General features: G+C 38.4%; 1 protein-coding gene across 5 annotated transcripts in view; it reads right to left on the reverse strand.

Moving 5' to 3' along the window:
- The window catches only part of CTNNA2 (catenin alpha 2), a 1,320,456-nt gene that overhangs the window by 254,999 nt on the left and 1,044,028 nt on the right, over positions 1-21,429 (reverse strand). For all 5 annotated transcript variants that reach the window (XM_043468829.1, XM_043468828.1, XM_043468827.1 and 2 more), the window contains one exon: positions 7,171-7,323. In XM_043468829.1, coding sequence (XP_043324764.1) covers positions 7,171-7,323 — 153 coding nt within the window. The remainder of the gene's footprint in view (positions 1-7,170; positions 7,324-21,429) is intronic.

The raw sequence follows: 21,429 nt of genomic DNA on the forward strand, positions 1-21,429 counted from the left end.
AAATTCAGACTTAAATTGAGGAAAGTAGGGAACACCCTAAACCATTCAGATATGACATAAATCAAATTCCTTATGATTATACAGTGGAAGTTAAATGAATTCAAGAGATTAGATCTGATAGAGTGCCTGAATAACTGTGGAAGAAGGTTCATAACATGGAACAGGAGGCAGTAATTAAAACCATCCCCAAGAAGAAGAAATACAAAAAGGCAAAATGCTTGTCTGAGGAGGCCTTACAAATAGCTGAAAAAAGAAGAGAAGCAAAAAGCAAAGGAGAAAAGGAAAGATATATCCATCTGAATGCAGAGTTCCAAAGAATAGCAAGGAGAGATAAGAAAGTCTTCCTAAGTGAACAGTGCAAAGAAACAGAGGGAAACAATAGAATGGGAAAGACTAGAGATCTCTTCAAGAAAAGTACAGATACCAAAGGGAACATTTCATGCAAAGATGGGCACAATAAAGGACAGAAATGGTATGGACCTAACAGAAGCAGAAGATATTAAGAAGAGGTGGCAAGAATACACAGAAGAACTATGCAAAAAAGATCTTCATGACCCAGATAATCACGATGGTGTGATCATTCACCTAGAGCCAGACATCCTGGAATGCAAAGTCAAGTGGGCCTTAGGAAGCATCACTATGAACAAAGCTAGTAGACGTGATGGAATTCTGAGCTATTTGAAATCCTAAGAGATGATGCTATGAAAGTGCTGCACTCAATATGCCAGCAAATTTGGAAAACTCAGTAGTGGCCACAGGACTGGAAAAGGTCAGTTTTTATTCCAACTCCAAAAGAAAGGCAATGCCAAAGAAAGTTCAAACTGCCACACAATTGCACTCATCTCACACGCTAGCAAAGTAGTGCTCAAAATTCTTTAAGCTAGGCTTCAATGGTACGTGAACTGAGAACTTCCAGATGTTCAAGCTGGTTTTACAAAAGGCAGGGGAACCAGAGATCAAATTTACAACAACTGTTGGATCATAGAAAAAGCAAGAAAAGTCCAGAAGAACATCTACTTCTGTTTCATTGACTACCCTAAAGCCTTTGACTGTGTGGATCAGAATAAATTGGGGAAAATTCTTAAAGAGATGGGAATACCAGACCACTTTACCTGCCTCCTGAGAAATCTGTATGCAGGTCGAGAAGCAACAGTTAGAACTGATGTACAACAGACTGGTTCCAAATTGGGAAAGGAGTACATCAAGGCTGTATATTGTCACCCTGTTTCTTTAACCTATATGCAGACTACATCATAAGAAATGCCAGGCTGGATGAAGCATAAGCTGGAATCAAGATTGCCAGGAGAAATATCAATAATCTCAGATATGCAGATGACACCACTATTATTGCAGAAAGTGAAGAGGAACAAAAGAGCCTCTTGATGAAAGTGAAAGAGGAGAGTGAAAAAGTTGGCTTAAAACTCAACATTCAGAAAACTAAGATCATGGCATCTGGTCCCATCCCTTCATGGGAAATAGATGGGGAAACAATGGAAACAGTGACAGACTTTATTTTCTTGAGCTCCAAATCACTGCAGATAGTAATTGCAGCCATGAAATTAAAAGACACTTGCTCCTTAGAAGAAAAACTATGACAAACCTAGACAGCATGTTAAAAAGCAGAGACATTACTTTGTCAACAAAGGTCCATCTAGTCAAAGCTGTGGTTTTTCCAGTAGTCATGTATGGCTGTGAGAGTTGGACCATAAAGAAAGCTGAGTGCCAAAGAATTGATGTTTTTGAATTGTGGTGTTGGAGAAGGCTCTTGAGAGTCCCTTGGATTGCAAGGAGATCCAATCAGTCCATCCTAAAGGATATCAGTACCGAGTGTTCATTGGAAGGACTGATGCAGAAGCTGAAACTCCAATACTTTGGCCACCTGATGCAAAGACCTGACTCATTTGAAAAGACCCTGATGCTGGGAAAGATTGAACGCAGGAGGAGAAGGGGACGACAGAGGATGAGATGGTTGGATGGCATTACCCACTCAATGGACATGAGTTTTAGCAAGCTCCAGGAGTTGGTGATGGACAAGGAAGCTGGTGTGCTGCTGTCCATGAGGTTGCAAAGAGTCAGACACGACTGACTGACTGCACTGAACTGAACTGATAGTCAAATATTGATTATTCATTCATTCTTCCTTCAAAATTATCTGATATATAATTCCTATGTGATTTACATTAATGGGGCTTCCCAGGTGACACCATTGGTAAAGAATATACCGGCCAGTGCAGGAGATGTAGGAGATGCAGGTTCAATTCCTGATTCAGGAAACTCCCTTGGAGGAGGAAATGGCAACCCATGCCAATATTGAATAGAGGAGGGTGTAGTAACCCACTCCAGTATTCTTGCCTGGAGAATCCCCATGGGCAGAGGAGCCCGGTGGACTACAGTCCCTGGGGTCACAAGGAGTTGGACGCGACTGAGGGACTAAGCACAGCACATTCCATTGAATAAAAAAATCTCTGAGTAAAAATATTAACAACAAAAATCATCTCACAAATGTATCCCAACCAGTTCTCTCAGGAATTTCCACTTCCAGCCATGAAAAAGAACCTAGTAAGAGACTCATCTCACTTTCCTGCTGAGAACAACTAGAAATGCAGAAATAAAAGAATTTGCTTCAAAGCATGAGACATCAGCCAAAGGAGTCAAAATTTAGACTAGATCAAAAAGAGATGCTCATTGAAGGGGGCCCAGCTTTCTGCATTTCACTTTTCCTCTCAGGGATTTGCTAATTCTTATTGTGGAAGAAGAAACAGATACAAATAGACGGTTGCTGCTGAGAGGAAAATGATTCTTTAAGAGTTTTCAGCAACCTCATAGGGTTGGGGAGGCAAAAACTGGACAGGACGGCCGAGGAAGCAGAGGCTTGGAACGAAAGGCCCATAACAAAGGGACATTCAAAAATAAGCATTATTTATTTTTTTAAATGCTTTCTCCCACCATTTTTGTCTATTAAGTTACAAATAACAAGAGCCAAGTAGTCCCTAAAGGCATACAAAAACAAATCAAAGTCTACACCCATCATGATGATGAGAAAACAAAAACTGGAGTAAATGCTTCATAGATGAGGTGGGATACTAAGTACTTCATTTGATTCTCTCTTGGCATCTGGAATGACCATTCCATAGAACTAGGATAAAAGAAAGGTAGACTATACCTTAGAAAGTCATAAACTAGCCTCAAATCAGAGAAGTTTCAAGTCTTCGAATGGACTGAGGTGGTTTGCCTCTCTGCTGCCTGTCAGAGGACAGGATGAATTCTCTTTGGAGAGAAAAATCATCCAGATTGCTATGGTCTGAATGTTTGTGTCCTCCCAAGATTCATCACTTTCAAATCCTCATACCACATGTGATGGCTAGGAAGTGAGGTCTTGAGAGTTTCATAGGTTATGAAATTCATAAATGGGATTACTATTCTTATAAAAAGGAACCCCACAGTCATCCCTCTCCCCTTCCACCATGTGAGAACACAGTGAGAAGCTATGAACAAAGAAGATGGCCTTCACAGAATACACCTATTCAGGAAACTTTGTCTTGGACTTCTCAGCCTCGAGAACTGTGAGAAATAAATTTCTGTTGTTTATAGGCCACTGAATGTGTAGTACTTTGTTATAGCAGCCTGGATAGACTAAGACACAGATTCTCTATATTTTTTCATAAGAATGTCTATCATTCAATCAAAAATTAACCAGCATACCAGAAATAAAGAATCTTCAAGATAAAATCAAATAGCAAACAGTCACCATACTAAAGTCTCCATTTTGAAAGCCTCATAGGGCTATGTGACCATTTAGTTAAACAAGTACAAATTCAATTAAATGAAACATGGCATATTCCAGTCATCAGGCAAATACAAGAGATTAATTATAATTAAGAGTCTTAATTCTATTTTGAATGTTTGGCTGCTGACAATGTTTAAGCCTCACTCTTCCCCCTTTCCCTCATGCTACAAACTGGGCAAACTGATAGGAAAGCCCACCGTTTTTCCTATGCTAAAAGAGAGTCTGAAGAAACATTTAAACTCCAGCCCCAACATGGAGATCTTGACTCCAGACCCCAAAGCCTGATAAAAACCAAAAGCACTTGTTGTCTCTGTTGAAGCCACTGTGGACTGGCTTGGACCACTCTATAGGGCAACCACAAAACAGAAACAAAATTGATTCAAATACTGGAGTTTTATGACTTGGATTTTTAAAACAATTCTGATTAATATATTTTAAAGGAGATGACCTGATAATGAATTATATCAGAAAAACTGGAAATTCTTAAATAAAAATGGAACTCAATAGATCAATTTCAAGCATATTGGACACAGATGGAGACAGGATAAGTGAGCTAAAAATTAGGTCAGCAGAAAATAACCAGAGACATGCATAGTTTAGGAAGAAATTTATAGTCTCAAACACATATATTACTAAAATAAAAGGCTAAAAATCAATGATAGGATTATTCATTTCAAAAAGAATAGAAAAAAACAATAAGTTATAACAGAAGAAAGCAGAAAAAAGAAATACAAAGATAAGAGCATTCTTGTATAAGAGAAATACAAAGATAAGAAATACAAAGATAAGTCTTAAATAAAACTTAAAAATTCTACAAAACTGAAAGCTATGTTTTAGAAAAAATTATTAAATTGGTCAACCTCTTACAAAACTAATCAATAAAAAAGAAAGAAGACACAATTAGGCACATGAGGGATGAATGGGAAAAAAAAAAGAAAGAGTAGTGCACATTCTAATACATGTTTTAAAAATGGTAGAAGACATGGGCAATTTTATGCCAAAAACTTAGAAAATTAAATGAAAATAACAAATTCTTAGAATACAACTTACCAAAGCTGACCCAAAAGAAGCTGAAAATTTAAACAGTCTTATGCTTTAAAAATTGAATCTCCAATTTTTTAACTCTTCCTCAAATAAATACCCAGGCTCAGATTGCTATATCAGTGAATTTCTCCAAACATTTAAAAAATATATAATGCCATTCTCACACATTCACTTCCAGAAAACAAAAAGAAAAAATAACTTCTAACTTATTTTCTGAGGGAAAGCATATTTTTGATCCCTCTGAAGGAGAATAAAGAAGACAAAAATTATGCAATATTCTCAGAAATATGACATAATTCTATACATATTCATAAATTTTAAAAATCTTAAAAAAGGAGTAACAGAAGACAAATAAGTTAATCTAACAAAAGTATCCACAGAAATCTAGAGTTAATGATATAATAAATGGTAAAATATTAAAATTTCCTCACTGAGATCTAAAGGTAACAAAAATATCTATTATCATACTTCTAAGTTGAAGATTTTTTTAGTGCAATAATACAAGGAAAAAAGAAAACATGGGATTGGAAAAGAAGAAATACAACTGTCATAATTTGCAGATAACATGATTATATACATAAGAAATCCTACAGGATACAGTCAAAACTTGGCATTAGGAAGTGAATTTAACAAGGTAATAGATATGAAAATCAATATAACAACCAAATTTTTCATATTACAGACACAGAAACTAAGGCCCAGAAAAGTACCCAGGTCTATATAGACACTTCAAATTGGAAGAAGTGTGACTCTAAGCCCAGTGCTCAAGTTTTCTTACATGTCTGCATCAGCAGTGATGCACTTGTTTGAAGCACATAAGATGCAGAAATGTTTTCAAGTCCAGCTCATGTCTAATCAAACAGAGGCCAATGTACACCCTTGTCCTGGCACCTCCTGGGCATCCGGACATTCCAAAATGCTGCTGGCTGCAGGGACCACACAGGTAGAAGGAAAGGAACAACTATGGGAGCAAGTTAGCAACAGTCCGAAACGTGGGGTCTGAACGACCTGGATCTTCTGCTGCTGGCACAAGCTGTGAATCAAGAATCACCCAGAGTGACTGGATTCCCCTACAGTGAAATATACAGATGGGATGCAGGGAAATGATGGCTGTGTCCAGGGTCAATAAGATAGGAAAAAAGAGTAGGGAGCTACTTGGCCCTGGCCTCATACTTACCCAGGGCATCAAATTTGAACTTCAAACACGATCTGCAAATGAGGCTGTACACAGAATTACAGAAGGACACTGGCATAACTGAAAGTAGGAGATGTTTATCATATGACTCTAATCTCATGTCCCTGTCTTTATTGATAATAGCTACAGCACATCATTAATTAATGTTCTCTATAAATTCTGCAACTATCATGTAAATACTAGAATTATATATATTGGGATGATGTATGCTAATATTATGATTTATTGCATATTAATATTTTTAACTTCTGTAGCACTCATTTCACTTTCTTCCTTTCCTCTTCTTCCTCCCCTTGTCACTCCAACTGCCCCTTCTTTAGCTGTTCTTTCTTTAAAGTTGAAAGTGGCAGAACTTCCAAGGCCAACCTTGGAAAGACTTTGGATTCCACAACGGCTAACTTGGAATTGCAGCCAAATCTTGGAATCTGTAGGTGGAATGTGAGGGGTGATAGGGTATTTGCCCCATATTTGGGGACAGAGCCAGAAAGATTGCCATAATATTATAAGCATGACTCTATTTTCAGCTTCTTTAGTCTAATGTCACCCCAAGACACTGGGGCTACAGTAGGAAGTTCAAGGGTTTCAGTCAAACAGTACAATTTTGCATTTATAAAGCAACTTCTACAGATGTCTCTAACACAGAGAATATACCTAGGACCTGAACTTACACTCCTACTACTGCCCCAAGAGTCTTTACCAGGATTCCAAACATCTCTTTTAGGGAGGGGAGACTAATTTTTACAATGTTCATAATGTGGCCAGCTAATTCGGGTTTAGGTGGGTGAGTAGAGATGGGATAAAAAAGGGAACTGTGTCTAAATCTCCATTTGGAAGTTTTAATTCTACTTTTTCAAACCAAAGCTGGTCTTCAGCACTTGGACTGTCCCTTCTATTGCTCCTGTTTCAGCCTCTGCTTACTGTTGAGGAAAATTAGCAGATACTTTTCAGAATCTGTTTAGAATTGTGTCATAGTGAGAGGAGAGGTTACTGAAAACTTGTGTCTTTTACAAAGGATGGAGTCACCAGAAGGTAAAAGAAAGATCCAGGAAAATCACAGGAGCCTGGTTTGTTGAAATTTCAAGACCCATTTATAGAGATTAAACCTACTGATACAAATTCTAGTCTCAAGCCTCTCTTAACTTACCTCCACCAGCTTGTTGGCGTGCTCACGGAAAACCTGGGCATATTCCTTCACTTCCTTCTCATTCCCACTTTTCGCAGCCTCAATGAGAACTAGCAAAGGAACGTTGGTTTCCAAGAAAGAATCTGATATGTGATCCATCACTGCTTTCCGAAGCTACAGTAAAAAAAAAAAAAATGAAAACAAAGAATTAAGGGACAGAATTACTGTCTGTTTGACTGTATTACTCTTTAAGTCATACGAATTAAATCACTTCCTAGGAATAGCTTTTCTAAAGACCCAGTTCTCATGGTTCACAGACATAATGCTGCAACTCTCTTTTTAATCTTCCTGGTGCTTATCATATCAAAGGAAGGCAAAGAGATATGACTGATTCTGAATTATCTGTATTATATATCAACTTGGAAGTTACACACATGACTTGTAGCTCAGTACATTATAGGCTGTCCTTATCAAAGTTCTTCTGACATCCTTCATTGACCAAGTGTCTCCCTTCAGGTTTTAAGTCCTGATTCATCTCAAGAACTCGGGCTTTTTAGAAAAAGAAGAAATGTAGGCATCAATCAACAGATAGGGAGAACTTTAGATGATGAACTAGGCCTTGAAGCGACCTGAAAATCTTCTCTCTGCTGTCTCCAGCCCTTTTAACATCCATTGTTTGTATTTGATGGAGGGAGAAACATGAAACTCCTAACAATCTAAAAAAATGTATCTGCCAGGTGCTGTGATGATACAGTTGGTATGCTCCAGAAAGAACTACTGACAATTATTCTTCAAGGTAATTTAGAATAAACATACCCAAATTTCTAACAATGCATAATTACACATCATTCCCACATTGTTTAAATGGGAAGTAGGACAGCCACATTAAAATGAAATGAAACTGTACTGAACAATTACCTTAGTGCTGCTTTGTTCATAATTGTCAGAATGTATGCAAGGAGAAAACACCCCAAATACAAATAAACAGAAGAGAAGATGATAAACAATGTGTATATTTTCCAAACAAATGTTCCTGTTCAGGGGTATTCAGGCAAATCTTTTGATAGTATGATACATATACACTTATCATTGGTCAGAAGAAGGGAAATGTACAAAGTCCAGTTCCTTTTGCACTAATTACCAGAGGGTATCCCTGTGTGTATGTGTAGTTTAGTTTAACTCTGGATTGAGTTGGACATTTTAGCATATAAAACATAACAAGATTTGTGGAAAATTAACATTAATTAGTTACTCATTAGCAAGGTGTGCTAAATTTCTTCTTGGGAATACTACTTTTATTGGTGAGCTCATATATTCTGGGCATATGTGATGTGCCAGACAACTTAGATCAACCAAGGTTTTTTTATGTTATATCACTTAATCCCCATGACAATACTATGAGATAGGGACTATTCTTACACCACCAGTTTTTCAGATGAAGAAAATGAGACTTGGAAAATTTAAATAACCTGCCTGCCCCCATAAGGTGGCACGGAGCCACCTCTAATAAAGTCTGAAGGGGACAGTACAGAGGACACTTGAAGCTGACCTGGCTTGGCTCTCCTCCAGCACAGAAACCCTCTTGAAGGAGAAGCTATTGAGAGTGTAATCAAAGTTGAACTGGCTGGGGGCAATAGAGACAAAAGAAAGGAACGATCCAGATCTAGATAAAGTGGGGGCAATGGTCAGAACTAGGCTATCTCACCAATCAAGACAATGTTTGCTTTTTTTATCTTAGGAAAATTTTATTTTTGCAAAACATATATATAACATAAAAGTTTTTCACTTTAAGTGTATAATTCAGTGGCATTAATTACATTCACAATGTTGTAAAACCATCACCAACATACAGTTCCAAAATATTTCCATCATCCCAGAGACTCTATAAACATTAGGCAAGAATTCTCCATGCTCCCCTTCTCCCAGCCCTAATAAATCTACTTTCTGTCTCTATGAATTTGTCTATGCTAGATCATTCATACAAGTGAAATCATACAATATCTGTCATCTTGTGTCTAACCTACTGTATTTTTAAATATTACATAAAATAAGAGAAGTGAGAGCTCTGTGAAGCTAGAAGAATTATCTGCTCTTCTAGACTTTTTCCAAGTCTTCAGGAAGATTGAGTTCTCATTTAGTATGAGCAACTTGAAATGATCAAGGTCAAAATTCACATAAAACTATTATAAGAAAAACATATCATCTCTATACAAACTGAAAGCATCCCAGAAAGATATGCCTGTAAAACAAATTAAAATTGTAATCTACTATTTCAAACACATTAAAATGCACTAAAAATGATGCAAGATATGAAAGAACATAAATTAGAAAAAGACGAAATTCAAGGATGAAGTCATGAAACTTAGAAAAGAATTATAAGTAAAAGAAAAATCATTTGAAAAAGACTAAATAGGAATGAATAAACACAGTAGCAAATGCGTCAAAAGAAATAGAAAAGAAGGAAAAAATTTTAAATGCAAAATAAAATCTTCTAAAAGAGATTTTAAAAATTTTGAGAAAAGGTAACAAATACTGAAGATAAGCAAAGAAATTTCAATATATGGTTACCAGAGGTCCCTAAAGAGGAAAATCAAAGCAAGAAAATGAAAAGAATACTAAGAATAGTAATTCATGAATATTTTCCTGAATATGTATAATTTTTAAAGTGCTATTATATAAATATAATTACTTATATAATTATTTATTTAATATAATTATTAAAACATATCATATAGAGATTATATTCTATCTACATTATATTAGACATATATTTGATATAGAAATATATATTATACACATAATATATAAGCAATTTTCTGAAAAAGCATTTCATGTACTTGAGAAAGGAAACCTAATCTATCAACCAAGAAAATTGGATTCTAAAGAAAAAAGGGGTAAGTACTTATGTATTTAGGCAAATAAAGGAAAGAAAATTATTTATATATGATCATTAGACTTTCCAACAGCAAAGTTTTATGCCAGAAGAAAATAAAATACTACATTTAAGACCCTCAAGGAAAGAAAATGTGAGCTAAGAACTGACTTTCAAGGATATAAACCACAGACAAAATTTGATCAACATGCAAGAACTCAGAAAATATCATTTTTATAAGACAGAGAATCTGTTAAAGGATGAACTTTATCTGGAAAAATAACTAGAAAAACATCAACTAATAACTCGAAAAGCATAACATAAGCACTGGCAGTGAGCATTCAATATATTCTTATTTATAAAACTAAGAACATAGGATAGTCAAATGGGAGAGAGTATAGTATAAAATGGATTTATGCTCTGACAATGAAGATGTAAAAATGAAAAAGGGAATAAGATCTTTTGTAAAAAGATCTTAACTATTTTATGTGATTTTAATTATAATGGTAGTATGAATATTGTTATTCTAACACTACTATGTTTAAAGGTAGGCTCAGTGGTAAAGAATCTGCCTGCCAGTGCTGGAGCCACAGAAGACGAGGGTTCGATCCATGTGTCAGGAAGATCCCCTGGAGGAGGAAATGGCAACCCACTCCAATATTCCTGGTGGGATAATTCCACAGTCAGAGAAGCCTAGTGGGCTATAGCACATAGGGTCGCAAGGAGTCAGATATGACTGAGTGAGCATGCACACAAAGCAAATAGTTATGAAATTTTATTTCTCATCTCCCGTGTCCTTGCTAACCAGAAGTGTTAGTGTGGAAGAAAGACAATGTAATATAAAAGAGATTTTTTTAAAAAGGGAGATTAAGGAAAAACCCTATTACTCTAAACCTGAAGTAAAAATACCAATATGAACACATGAGATTTTAAAGTAAACACACACATGTACAGTTTCCAGTTCTGTCCAACAATGGCCAGTCCAGTAACAATGAACATTTTTGAAATACAATTTTACCTTAAAACAAACTAAAGCTTCTTGGGGAAATGATTTGATTCCAAGTTCTTTGAGGCTGCTGCTGCTGCTGCTAAGTCACTCTGTCCAACTCTGTGTGACCCCACAGACGGCAGCCCACCAGGCTCCCGTCCCTGGGATTCTCCAGGCAAGAATACTGGAGTGGGCTACCATTTCCTTCTCCAGTGCATGAAAGTGAAAAGTGAAAGTGAAGTCGCTCAGTCATGTCCGACTCTTCGCGACCCCATGTACTGTAGCCTATCAGGCTCCTCCGTCCATGGAATTTTCCAGGCAAGAGTACTGGAGTGGGGTGCCATTGCCTTCTCCGTCTTTGAGGCTAGAAATATATAAATAAGCCTGAAATATCTTATTATGCATACGTGATAATTCACTTCAGTTGTGTCTGACTCTGTGAGATCCTATGGACTGCAGCAGGTCAGGTCCCTTTTGTCCATGGGATTCTTCAGGCAAGAATACTGGAGTGGGTTGCTGTGCCCTCCTGCCCACTGCCCCACTGCCAGGGGATCTTCCTGGCCTAGGGATTGAACTCATATCTCTTACATCTATCCTGCATTGGCAGGTGAGTACTTTAGCGCCACCTGGGAAGCCTATATTTTATTTTACTAGATCAGTCAGTCAGTTCAGACTGCAGCATGCCAGGCTTCCCTGTCCATCACCAACTCCTGGAGATTGCTCAAAGTCATTCCATTCAGTCGGTGATGCCATCCAACCATCTCATCCTCTGATGTCCCCTTCTCCTCCTGCCTTCAATCTTTGCCAGCATCAGGGTCTTTTCCAATGAGTCAGTTCTTCACATCAGGTGGCCAAAGTATTGGAGCTTCAGCTGCAGCATCAGTCCTTCCAATGAATATTCAGGACTGATTTCCTTTAGGATTGACTGCTTAGATCTCTTGCAGTCCAAGGGACTGTCAAAAGTCCTCTCCAACACCTCAGTGCAAAAGCATCAATTCTTCAGCACTCAGCTTTCTTTACAGTCCAATAGCAGAGAGTTATTAAAGATCACTGTGTCTGTGTGTGCTCAGTAGTGTCGGACTCTTTGTGACCCCATGGACTGTAGCCCACCAGGCTCCTCTGTCCCAGGCAAGAACATTGGAATGGGTTGTCATTTCCTACTCCAGGGGATCTACCCAGGGATGGAACCCACATCTCTTGTGTCTCCTGCATTGGCAGGCGGATTCTTTACCAGCTGTGCCACCTAGGAAGCCCATCAGAGACTATTGCTGCTGCTACTGCTGCTAAGTCACTTCAGTCGTGTCCGACTTTGCGTGACCCCAGAAACGGCAGCCCACCAGGCTCCCCCGTCCCTGGGATTCTCCAGGCAAGAACACTGGAGTGGGCTGCCATTTCCTTCAGAGACTACTAGGGTCATGTAAAAGTAACTCAGGAGGCTCTCATTTGGCCAAAGGTTAGGCAGTTTAAACTTCTCAAATAATAAAAATTTCAGTGGCTTGAAACCCATAAAATAACTTTAAATGAGTGTATAAGGACTAAAAAACAATAATGATGAACTGGTCACCTTAAGAGGACAACAAGGAACCAATTTCACTTATCTCGGGAAAATCAAGAATATATCTTGCCTTTCCTATGTGAACTGAAATTCTTTGTAATAAGAGAAATATCTGACTCTAAATTTAGTCCACTTAATAAATTGAAAACAAAATGATAGATCACCATTTTGCAACCAATAATGAATTAAAATGTCTTCATTCTAGACAATGAACAACAATGTTTGAAAAATCACCAAAAAAGACAGCTGTTTAAGAATTGTGAATCACTATATTGTACATATGTAAATTATATAATATTGTTTATCAACTATACTTCAATTTTAAAAACAGAGAAAGAATCATGTACTACGTGCCTTCTGATGAAATAGCACAATCCCAACCATAGTGATGTCAAAGGGATCAAACCTAGATATGGTGGAGGCTCTGGATCCCCTTGGTGATTTGCAGAAAGTATAGAAGACAGAACAACATATGGGACATATGGCACCACACATGTGTATTCAGCAAAATGCAAAAACTTACATTACTAACCATCCGGGTTCTCCAACAGATGGAGTATAAGCAAAAGAAAGGGAAGGAAGTGGATGAAATAGATTAACAGACTAAAAGATAAATCCCCAAATGTGGGCAAAACCAAATGATGTCATCTGAAGATGCGCATCAGGATAATAAAACCACAAAAACATACATGGAAGTGAGCACTCTAAAGTCAGAATAATGATTACTTTTGGAGGGAGGCAAGAAATACACAAGAGGGCTTCTTGGGAGGCTGGCAAATTTCCATTTCTTGACCTGGGTAGTGGTTACAAGAATGTTTGCATAATAATAATACTTATTATGTGTGGATTCCTACACCCATGCTTTATAGTTTAAAATTTCAAAAAATTAAATATTTCTCATATTCTTTTCCATTTTTATCTGGATAAAATACAGACATGACACCAGGATGACCTGGGAAGCCATGAGTTTAAGATGGTGGACAATCCCCCCTCCCCCCAATCAACCTACACCTTAGCGCATGGAGGAATGCTGCCCAGGGTAACCTCACCGGGTAACAATACTAGTCCAGTATTGTTACATGATTAAGAATGCAATTCTATCTTGCATCATATATATAACTGTCCAATAACTGGACCTGTTGCCCATTTTGAAGTTTATTAGTTGTAACAATTGGTCTGCTATAACTTAACTAAAACACATTGAAATGGATCTTTTTTTCCCCTGTCAATTCTGTCTTCTTTCAGGTTCCCTTCCCTTCCCTTGATCCTTCTTACTTAAAAGATGGACCACAGGCCAGTATCACCTATCACCACCATTTCCTGGGAATTTGTTAGAAAAGCAAGCCCTGGCCATATTCCAGACTTCCGTTTCCATCAGAATGTGCACTTTAATAAAAAGTCTAAGTGATTCCTATGCACAATACAGTTTGGGGAGCTCTGCCTTAGAAGACCTATTATATCAGTTAAGTTCTTAGTTGCAAGCATTAGAGACCAATTCTGGAAGATTTAAGCAGAAAAGCTCTCCTGTTAGTTGAAAGAAGGAAAAGAACTCAGAATGTTAACACCGTGTCTTTGTGTCATTAGCTTCTGATTCAAAGTCTTAGGTAAATGCATCTGATTTTTATCCAGGCAAAATACAGACCCAAACTCTGGGTTATGTGTCAACATTTAGCTGCAAGGATGAAGGAGGAAGTTTTTTCAAGGAATGTTTTGTAAAATCAAGTGTTCTGGCCATTTTAGCTTCTTATATCAAAATTCATATAATGAGGAATTCCCCCAAGATAGGAAAGGAACTCAGATGCTTAATCAAAACAAAAAAAAAATGGCCAATAAACAATAGGTCTGATAAAACAATGATTCAGGTACTCAAGCATGGGTGGAAGGTTGAAACAATAAAAACATTTATAGAAAAAAAATTAAAGGTCAAGGGCTGTTTATAAGAAACAAGATCAGAAACTATGAACTGGGTGGGACAGGAATGGCAAACATCCTCCCTCATTTCCTTTCTATGCCTACACCAGACACAACTAATCAATCATGGCATTCTTTTATCCTGGGCTCAAATACTATTTCATAATCCTTCTCAGGTCAGCGTTCCAGGTCACTACTGTCAATAAATTCTATTCCTCCTGCAGAAGGAGGAATCTTTGTTGAACGTTATGTTCAATTTAAGAGTTCTTGCATGTCAACCTTTAGGTGGAATGGTTTCTGTGCATCAGAGCAATCCAGGGCTATTTCGATTTTCAGAAATAAATATTAACACCCAAATCCAGGCTGGACTGATGATATTCAACAAATGGCTGGCTGTTTTAAGATGTCTTGTCACTTAGACAGATGTTTAGAAAAATCTTGTTAAGAATAATAGTATTAATTTCTTCAATACAATGATGCAAGAGGGTGATTTTAAATGGGTTCAAATCTTTGAACCTTAAATCTTCCCTAGGATACAGCTGCTCTGGGCTCTTCACAATCACTGACATATTTTACCATATTTCCTTATGCTTTGGGGTGTAATTGTTATTAAAAATGAAAAATCAAAGCAACAAAGTGTCTGGGCCAGGAGCCATCTAGCCTGGGGGCTTGACAAAAGTTGAGCCTCATTAAGTCAGGCAAATTTTAGCCAGTCTGAAGGTCAATTAAGGTAATCAGTCAGTGCAGTAATCCACCCAAAGCCACTTTAATAAGCTAAGGTGCCCCCAATGCACAGTCCACCAGTAATGACAGAACTGTTCAGAGTTTGGACTGGGGGTGGGGACAGATATGGGGGGAGTAGAGGCGTATTTATGAAGCTTGTGCAAGAGCACTTAGAGAATAATCACTGTTTTTACTTTATTTTCTTTTTCTTTTTTAATGAGAAACACACAAAATCCTTTGGTCATTCTATTCATTATCCTGATGGCATTGACTATCTTCTATGAAGCAAAATCATTTTAATTAGGGTGCTAGCTTCTTTCTTTAGGAAAACCAATTATTTCTTTAAAAAAAAAAAAAAAAAGAGCTCATCAGGCTTCATGCTTCTCTCCATACACCCCTCTTCCCAATTCAGGCCCTGCCGGATCAATTCAAAGCACAACTGTCATCGTTAGAAACACCAAAGCATGCTCCAAAGAGCAAACATGTGATGGTTCAGTTTAGCCAGATAAACAGTCCTTGCTCTCTAGATTTTTTCTCTACGAGTACTCATGCAGTCAAGATAAAAGCAGATAAATATCTTGCTGATGAAGTAAGAAGCACTGAGTAGATAACTGCAGTAGAATTGTTATATGAATGACTCCATTCTCCACCGCCTCTCAAGCCCATTGCCATGTAACTCTGTACTGGCTGCCTTCTCTGGCTCTGGGCTGGGCCATGTGGCATACTTAAGGTCAATAGATATTGGCCATCATGGTGCATACAGGGGTGGACTTGCTTGGTCAAGTGGACTCGCTTGGTCTGGTTCTCTGCCAGTTTCATGAGAAGGATGTGCCCAGGCTAGAATGTTTGCTCCAGGAGGAAGTAGGCAAACACATGGACTAGAACCAGGTCACCTCAGTCACCTCCATCAAGACCATCTTGGGTCAGCCAAGAGCAAGTGAATCCATACATGTGAGAGGACTTGACCAAGGTGACCACTCCAGACTAGAGATAAGCAAATGCTATTATTGCATGCTGCTTAAATGTTATACTGTACTACTGTGACAAGAGATAACTGATAATATACACATTTAACTAGAATAAGTTTTTGCGGTCACTAACCCATAGTTTCAGGGAGACACCATCAAAAAAGTTTCTGATCAATCAATTGATGAATTGACATTATTCCAATTCAGTTCTTTGGCCAAAAGCATTGGATTAACAGTAGTCTGCTCTATGTAGACCATTATAAGTCCTGGGCTATGTTTAAAAATAACACAGCTGCAATTATTTACTTGTATAGATTTAACCTGTATGCAGGTCAGGAAGCAACAGTTAGAACTGGACATGGAACAACAGACTGGTTCCAAATAGGTAAAGGAGTATGTCAAGGCTGTATATTGTCACCCTGCTTATTTAACTTATATGCAGAGTATATCACGAGAAACGGTGGGCTGGAGGAAGCACAAGCTGGAATCAAGATTGTCGGGAGAAATATCAATAACCTGAGATACGCAGATGACACCACCCTTACGTCAGAAAGTGAAGAAGGACTAAAAAGCCTCTTGATGAAAGTGAAAGAGGAGAGTGAAAAAGTTGGCTTCAAGCTCAACATTCAGAAAACCAAGATCATGGTATCTGGTCCCATCACTTCATGGCAAATGGGGAAACAGTGGAAACAGTGGCTGACTTTATTTTTCCGGGCTCCAAAATCGCTGCAGATGGTGATTGCAGCCATGAAATTAAAAGACGCTTACTCCTTGGAAGGAAAGTTATGTCTAACCTAGACAGCATATTAGAAAGCAGAGACATTACTTTGCCAACAAAGGTCCGTCTAGTCAAGGCTACGGTTTTTCCAGTAGTCATGTATGGATGTGACAGTTGGAATATAAAGAAAGCTGAGCGCTGAAGAATTTGATACTTTTGAACTGTGGTGTTGGAGAAGACTTTTGACAGTCCCTTGGACTGCAAGGAAATCCCACCAGTCCATCCTAAAGGAAATCAGTCCTGAGTGTTCATTGGTAGGACTGATGTTGAAGCTGAAACTCCAATACTTTAGCCACCTGATGTGAAGAGCTGACTCATTTGAAAAGACCCTGATGCTGGGCAAGATTGAGAGTAGGAGGAAAAGGGGAGGACAGAGGATGAGGTGGTTGTATGGCATCACCGACTCTATGGACTTGAGTTTGAGTAAACTCCAGGAGTTGGTGATGGACAGGGAGGCCTGGTATGCTGTGGTTCATGGGGTCGCAAAGAGTCGGACACAAGTGAGCGACTAAACTGAACTGATGGATTTAACAAACTCTAGTTTGAAATAGGGGGCTTCCCTGATGGCTCAGTGGTAAATAATCTGCCTGCAACGCAGGAGACATAAGAGATGTGGGTTTGGTCCCTGGGTTGGGAAGATCCCCTGGAGGAGGAAATGGCAACCTGCTCCAGTATTCTTGCCTGAAAAATCCCAAGGAAAGAGGATGTTGGCAGCTTGCAGTCCATGGGGTTGCAAAGAGTTGGACATGACTGAGCAACTGAGAACTTGAGAATTTAGCTCAAAATTGTACTGACAAGTCATGGGGACTAGGGCAGGGAAGAGTTGGTCAGGGATCACCCTGAAGAACAGCAGTAGGTGTTTGGCTCCTTCTGCTGGCTCCATGTTTTGCCCCAGTACACATGACTGTACTAAAACACCCTTCTCCTTCCACAATAGGCAGGGACAACTGCTTCCATGGGAAGAGAGAGAGTGAAACATTGCCTTAGGATGCCAGGCTATGCTGGGTCATCATGGATTTCCAGATGGTCTCAATCCAGCAGCTTTCCTTGGTAGTGGTAAAACTGTGAGCAGAACATGGAGCCCATAGGCGCTGGAGGCAATATAAGGAAACATAGGAGAGGCTGGTGGAATGGAGGGTGTATGCAGAAGGCAGAGTTGCAGTGACAGGGCATGGAGAAAGGTGGCAAAAAGGAGAGCAGGAAAGAACTGGGAAAAATTAGTATTTTATATTAACAGACTTTAATGTTTATTTTGTGTCAAGCACTCTTCTAAATGCTTTCAATATTTATTTCTCTGAATAGAGCTGGGTACATACTCTCCATTTTATAGGTGAGGAAACTGAGGCAAATGAATGTTACTTGTCCACATTCACATGGATGATAAGTGGCAAGGGCAGACTTTGAACCCAAGCTGGTCCCAGAGTTCATGTGCTAAACTACTAATATATGTAACCTCTCATATGACTGAACTCCACCAGCTCTGCATACAACATCAACCAAAAGCAAAGTGTATGTGTGTGTGTGTGTGTGTGTGTGTGCGTGCACACACGTGCATGTGTAATTCCAGAAAAACACATGGTCCAGATTTCTGGATGATGAGTAAAGTGCATAAAGAATTCTGAAAGCCTCCTCCATGATAATAGGAACAAAAAGAAGAAAACTCCAGTAGAGAGGGTGGAAAAACAGACCAGGGGCAGATGGACAGCCCTAGAGGGAATCAGTTGTCCCTCCAGAGGCAGAACTGATGCAGAGTCTTAATGAATCTCCATTTCGGTAGCTGAAAGGAGCCTGATGGATGCTCACTAGAGACTCTCTGATTTTCAGGGGCTTTAGGAGTCTGTAAAGAAAAAAAAATATAGAGGATTCATTTCTTGACCCTCAAAAAATAGAGGGTCAAGATATGTCTACTGCAAAAACATGCCAATGGGTCATACTTGCCTTTATGTAACTATCTTATTAATTCCTGGTCAAAGTGTTTCAAAACTGTAGATTTTCAGATTCTTAACGAAGACTCGTGGCAATGGAAGTGTGGAAGTGATAGTTCTTCCAGAAAGGATCAAATCCACTTTCCATGCTTTTGGATATAATTATAGTATGTATGAAAATCTATTAGCCTGGTGATGACACAGGTTATAAGGGATCTGCCTTATCATAGAGACATCTCTGAGAGGTACAGATGAAGTTTAGTACTGTGACAACCTAGCATTCTAGTTTTGTTTTTTTTTATCATTTTTGAGAGTTGTAGGATTAAATAATAGTCATCCTAAATACACAGTCCATGAGCATAGGCACATCCAAAACTGAGAGCCAGAGTCCCAAGCAGTCAGGGCCAGGGACACCTTGAACTTGGTATCATCCAGCAAGTGCAAGGACTCATAAATACTGCCTTCATTAGCTCATGAGCCCTGTGAATTGTGTCTCTGATGAATAGGGGTACATTCTTTGACCCCTCTAGTAAACAAGCAATGTAATTCCTCTGTAAATTGACTATTAGAATAGTTTAAATGTCCTTGCCTACAAGCTGAAAGACATAGTTAACATTTTTTACATAAGCTAGAAGACCAAAATCTAGCTATCAATCAACTAGGGCAGAAAGGAATGACTTGACAAAATCATTCTTTAAGTCTGACAGGAGTCAAGAACACAAGGCTTTCTTCCAACTATTTAAATGTATGTGTGACAAGGGAATATTAATGGCCTAAGACAAGACATTTAAAGGTATTAGCTCAGCACTACCAGTCTATTTTACCCAATTAGGGCTATTCATCAATGTAAATAAGTACATTTTCTTCCACAAACCAAAGGAAAACAGTTGATGTATCATAATTGTTCTAACAGTTCACTTTCATGAGAGGGCAGAGTGATAAAAAGACAGAGTTTAACTCACAAGACCCAACAAGAAGAATAAACTGTTAAAATGACCAAAATGGTCCGCCTATAGGGCGGGCCATAAGGAATGCATGATGTGTACTGGGTCACTTTCAAATAGATGTAGTAAAAATATTTTGCACAAAGTTTAAAAGTCTGCAACCATTTGATGAATATGAAACAGTTTTCTGAAGAAGACAGTTCAAGAAAAAAATGGCTCTCCCAGCCAACAAGAATCACAGAAGCTCAAACTTGGATGAGACTTTAAAGGTTTTAAGCCCAATTTTAATCTAACCAATGAAAGAACATCTCTGCAAATCTTTTTAATGGACAGACATTCATTCTTTCTCTAATTTCAGTTTTATTGAGACAAAATTGAGTTTGAAATAAAATTTTAAGATATTTGAAGTGTACGTCATGGTGATTTGATATACATATACACTGTGAAAAGATTCCTCCCATCTCACTAATTAATATATCCATCACCTAGCATACTTCTTTTTTGGTCAGAACTTTAAATTCTACTGTCTTAGAAAATTTCAGTTTCACAACAGTGTTATCAACTACAGTCACTTTGTTTTACATGAGACTCTCCAACCTAGACAGCATATTAAAAAGCAGAGACATTACTTTGCCAACAAAGGTCCATCTAGTCAAGGCTATGGTTTTCCAGTAGTCAAGTATGGATGTGAGAATTGGACTATAAAGAAGGCTGAGCACCAAAGAATTGATGCTTTTGAACTGTGGTGTTGGAGAAGACTCTTGAGAGTCCCTTGGACTGCAAGGAGATCCAACCAGTCCATCCTAAAGGAGATCAGTCCTGGGTTTTCATTCAAAGGACTGACTGTGGCTCAGATCATGAACTCCTTATTGCCAAATTCAGACTTAAACTGAAGAAAGTAGGGATAACCACTGGACCATTCATGTATGACCTAAATCAAATCCCTTATGAATATACAGTGGAAGTGAGAAATAGATTTAAGGGACTAGATCTGATAGACAGAGAGCCTGATGAACTATGGATGGAGGTTCGTGACATTGTACAGGAGACAGGGATCAAGACCATCCCCATGGAAAAGAAATGCAAAAAGGCAAAATGGTGGTCTGAGGAGGCCTTACAAATAGCTGTGGAATGAAGAGAAGCAAAAAGCAAAGGAGAAAAGGAAAGATATTCCCATTTGAATGCAGAGTTCCAAAGAATAGGCAGGAGAGATAAGAAAGCCTTCCTCAGCGATCAATGCAAAGAAATAGAGGAAAACAACAGAATGGGAAAGACTAGAGATCTCTTCAAGAAAATTAGAGATACCAAGGGAACATTTCATGCAAAAATAGGCTCAATAAAGGACAGAAATGGTATGGACCTAACAGAAGCAGAAGATATTAAGAAGAGGTGGCAAGAATACACAGAAGAACTGGACAAAAACTTCAGGACCCAGATAATTGCAATGGTGTGATCACTCACCTAGAGCCAGACATCTTGGAATGTGAAGTCAAGTGGGCCTTAAAAAGCATCACTACAAACAAAGCTAATGGAGATGATGGAATTCCAGTTGAGCTATTTCAAATTCTGAAAGATGATGCTGTGAAAGTGCTGTACTCAATATGCCAGCAAATTTG

Source organism: Cervus canadensis, chromosome 5 (genome assembly GCF_019320065.1).
Source record: "Cervus canadensis isolate Bull #8, Minnesota chromosome 5, ASM1932006v1, whole genome shotgun sequence".
NCBI lineage: Eukaryota > Metazoa > Chordata > Mammalia > Artiodactyla > Cervidae > Cervus > Cervus canadensis.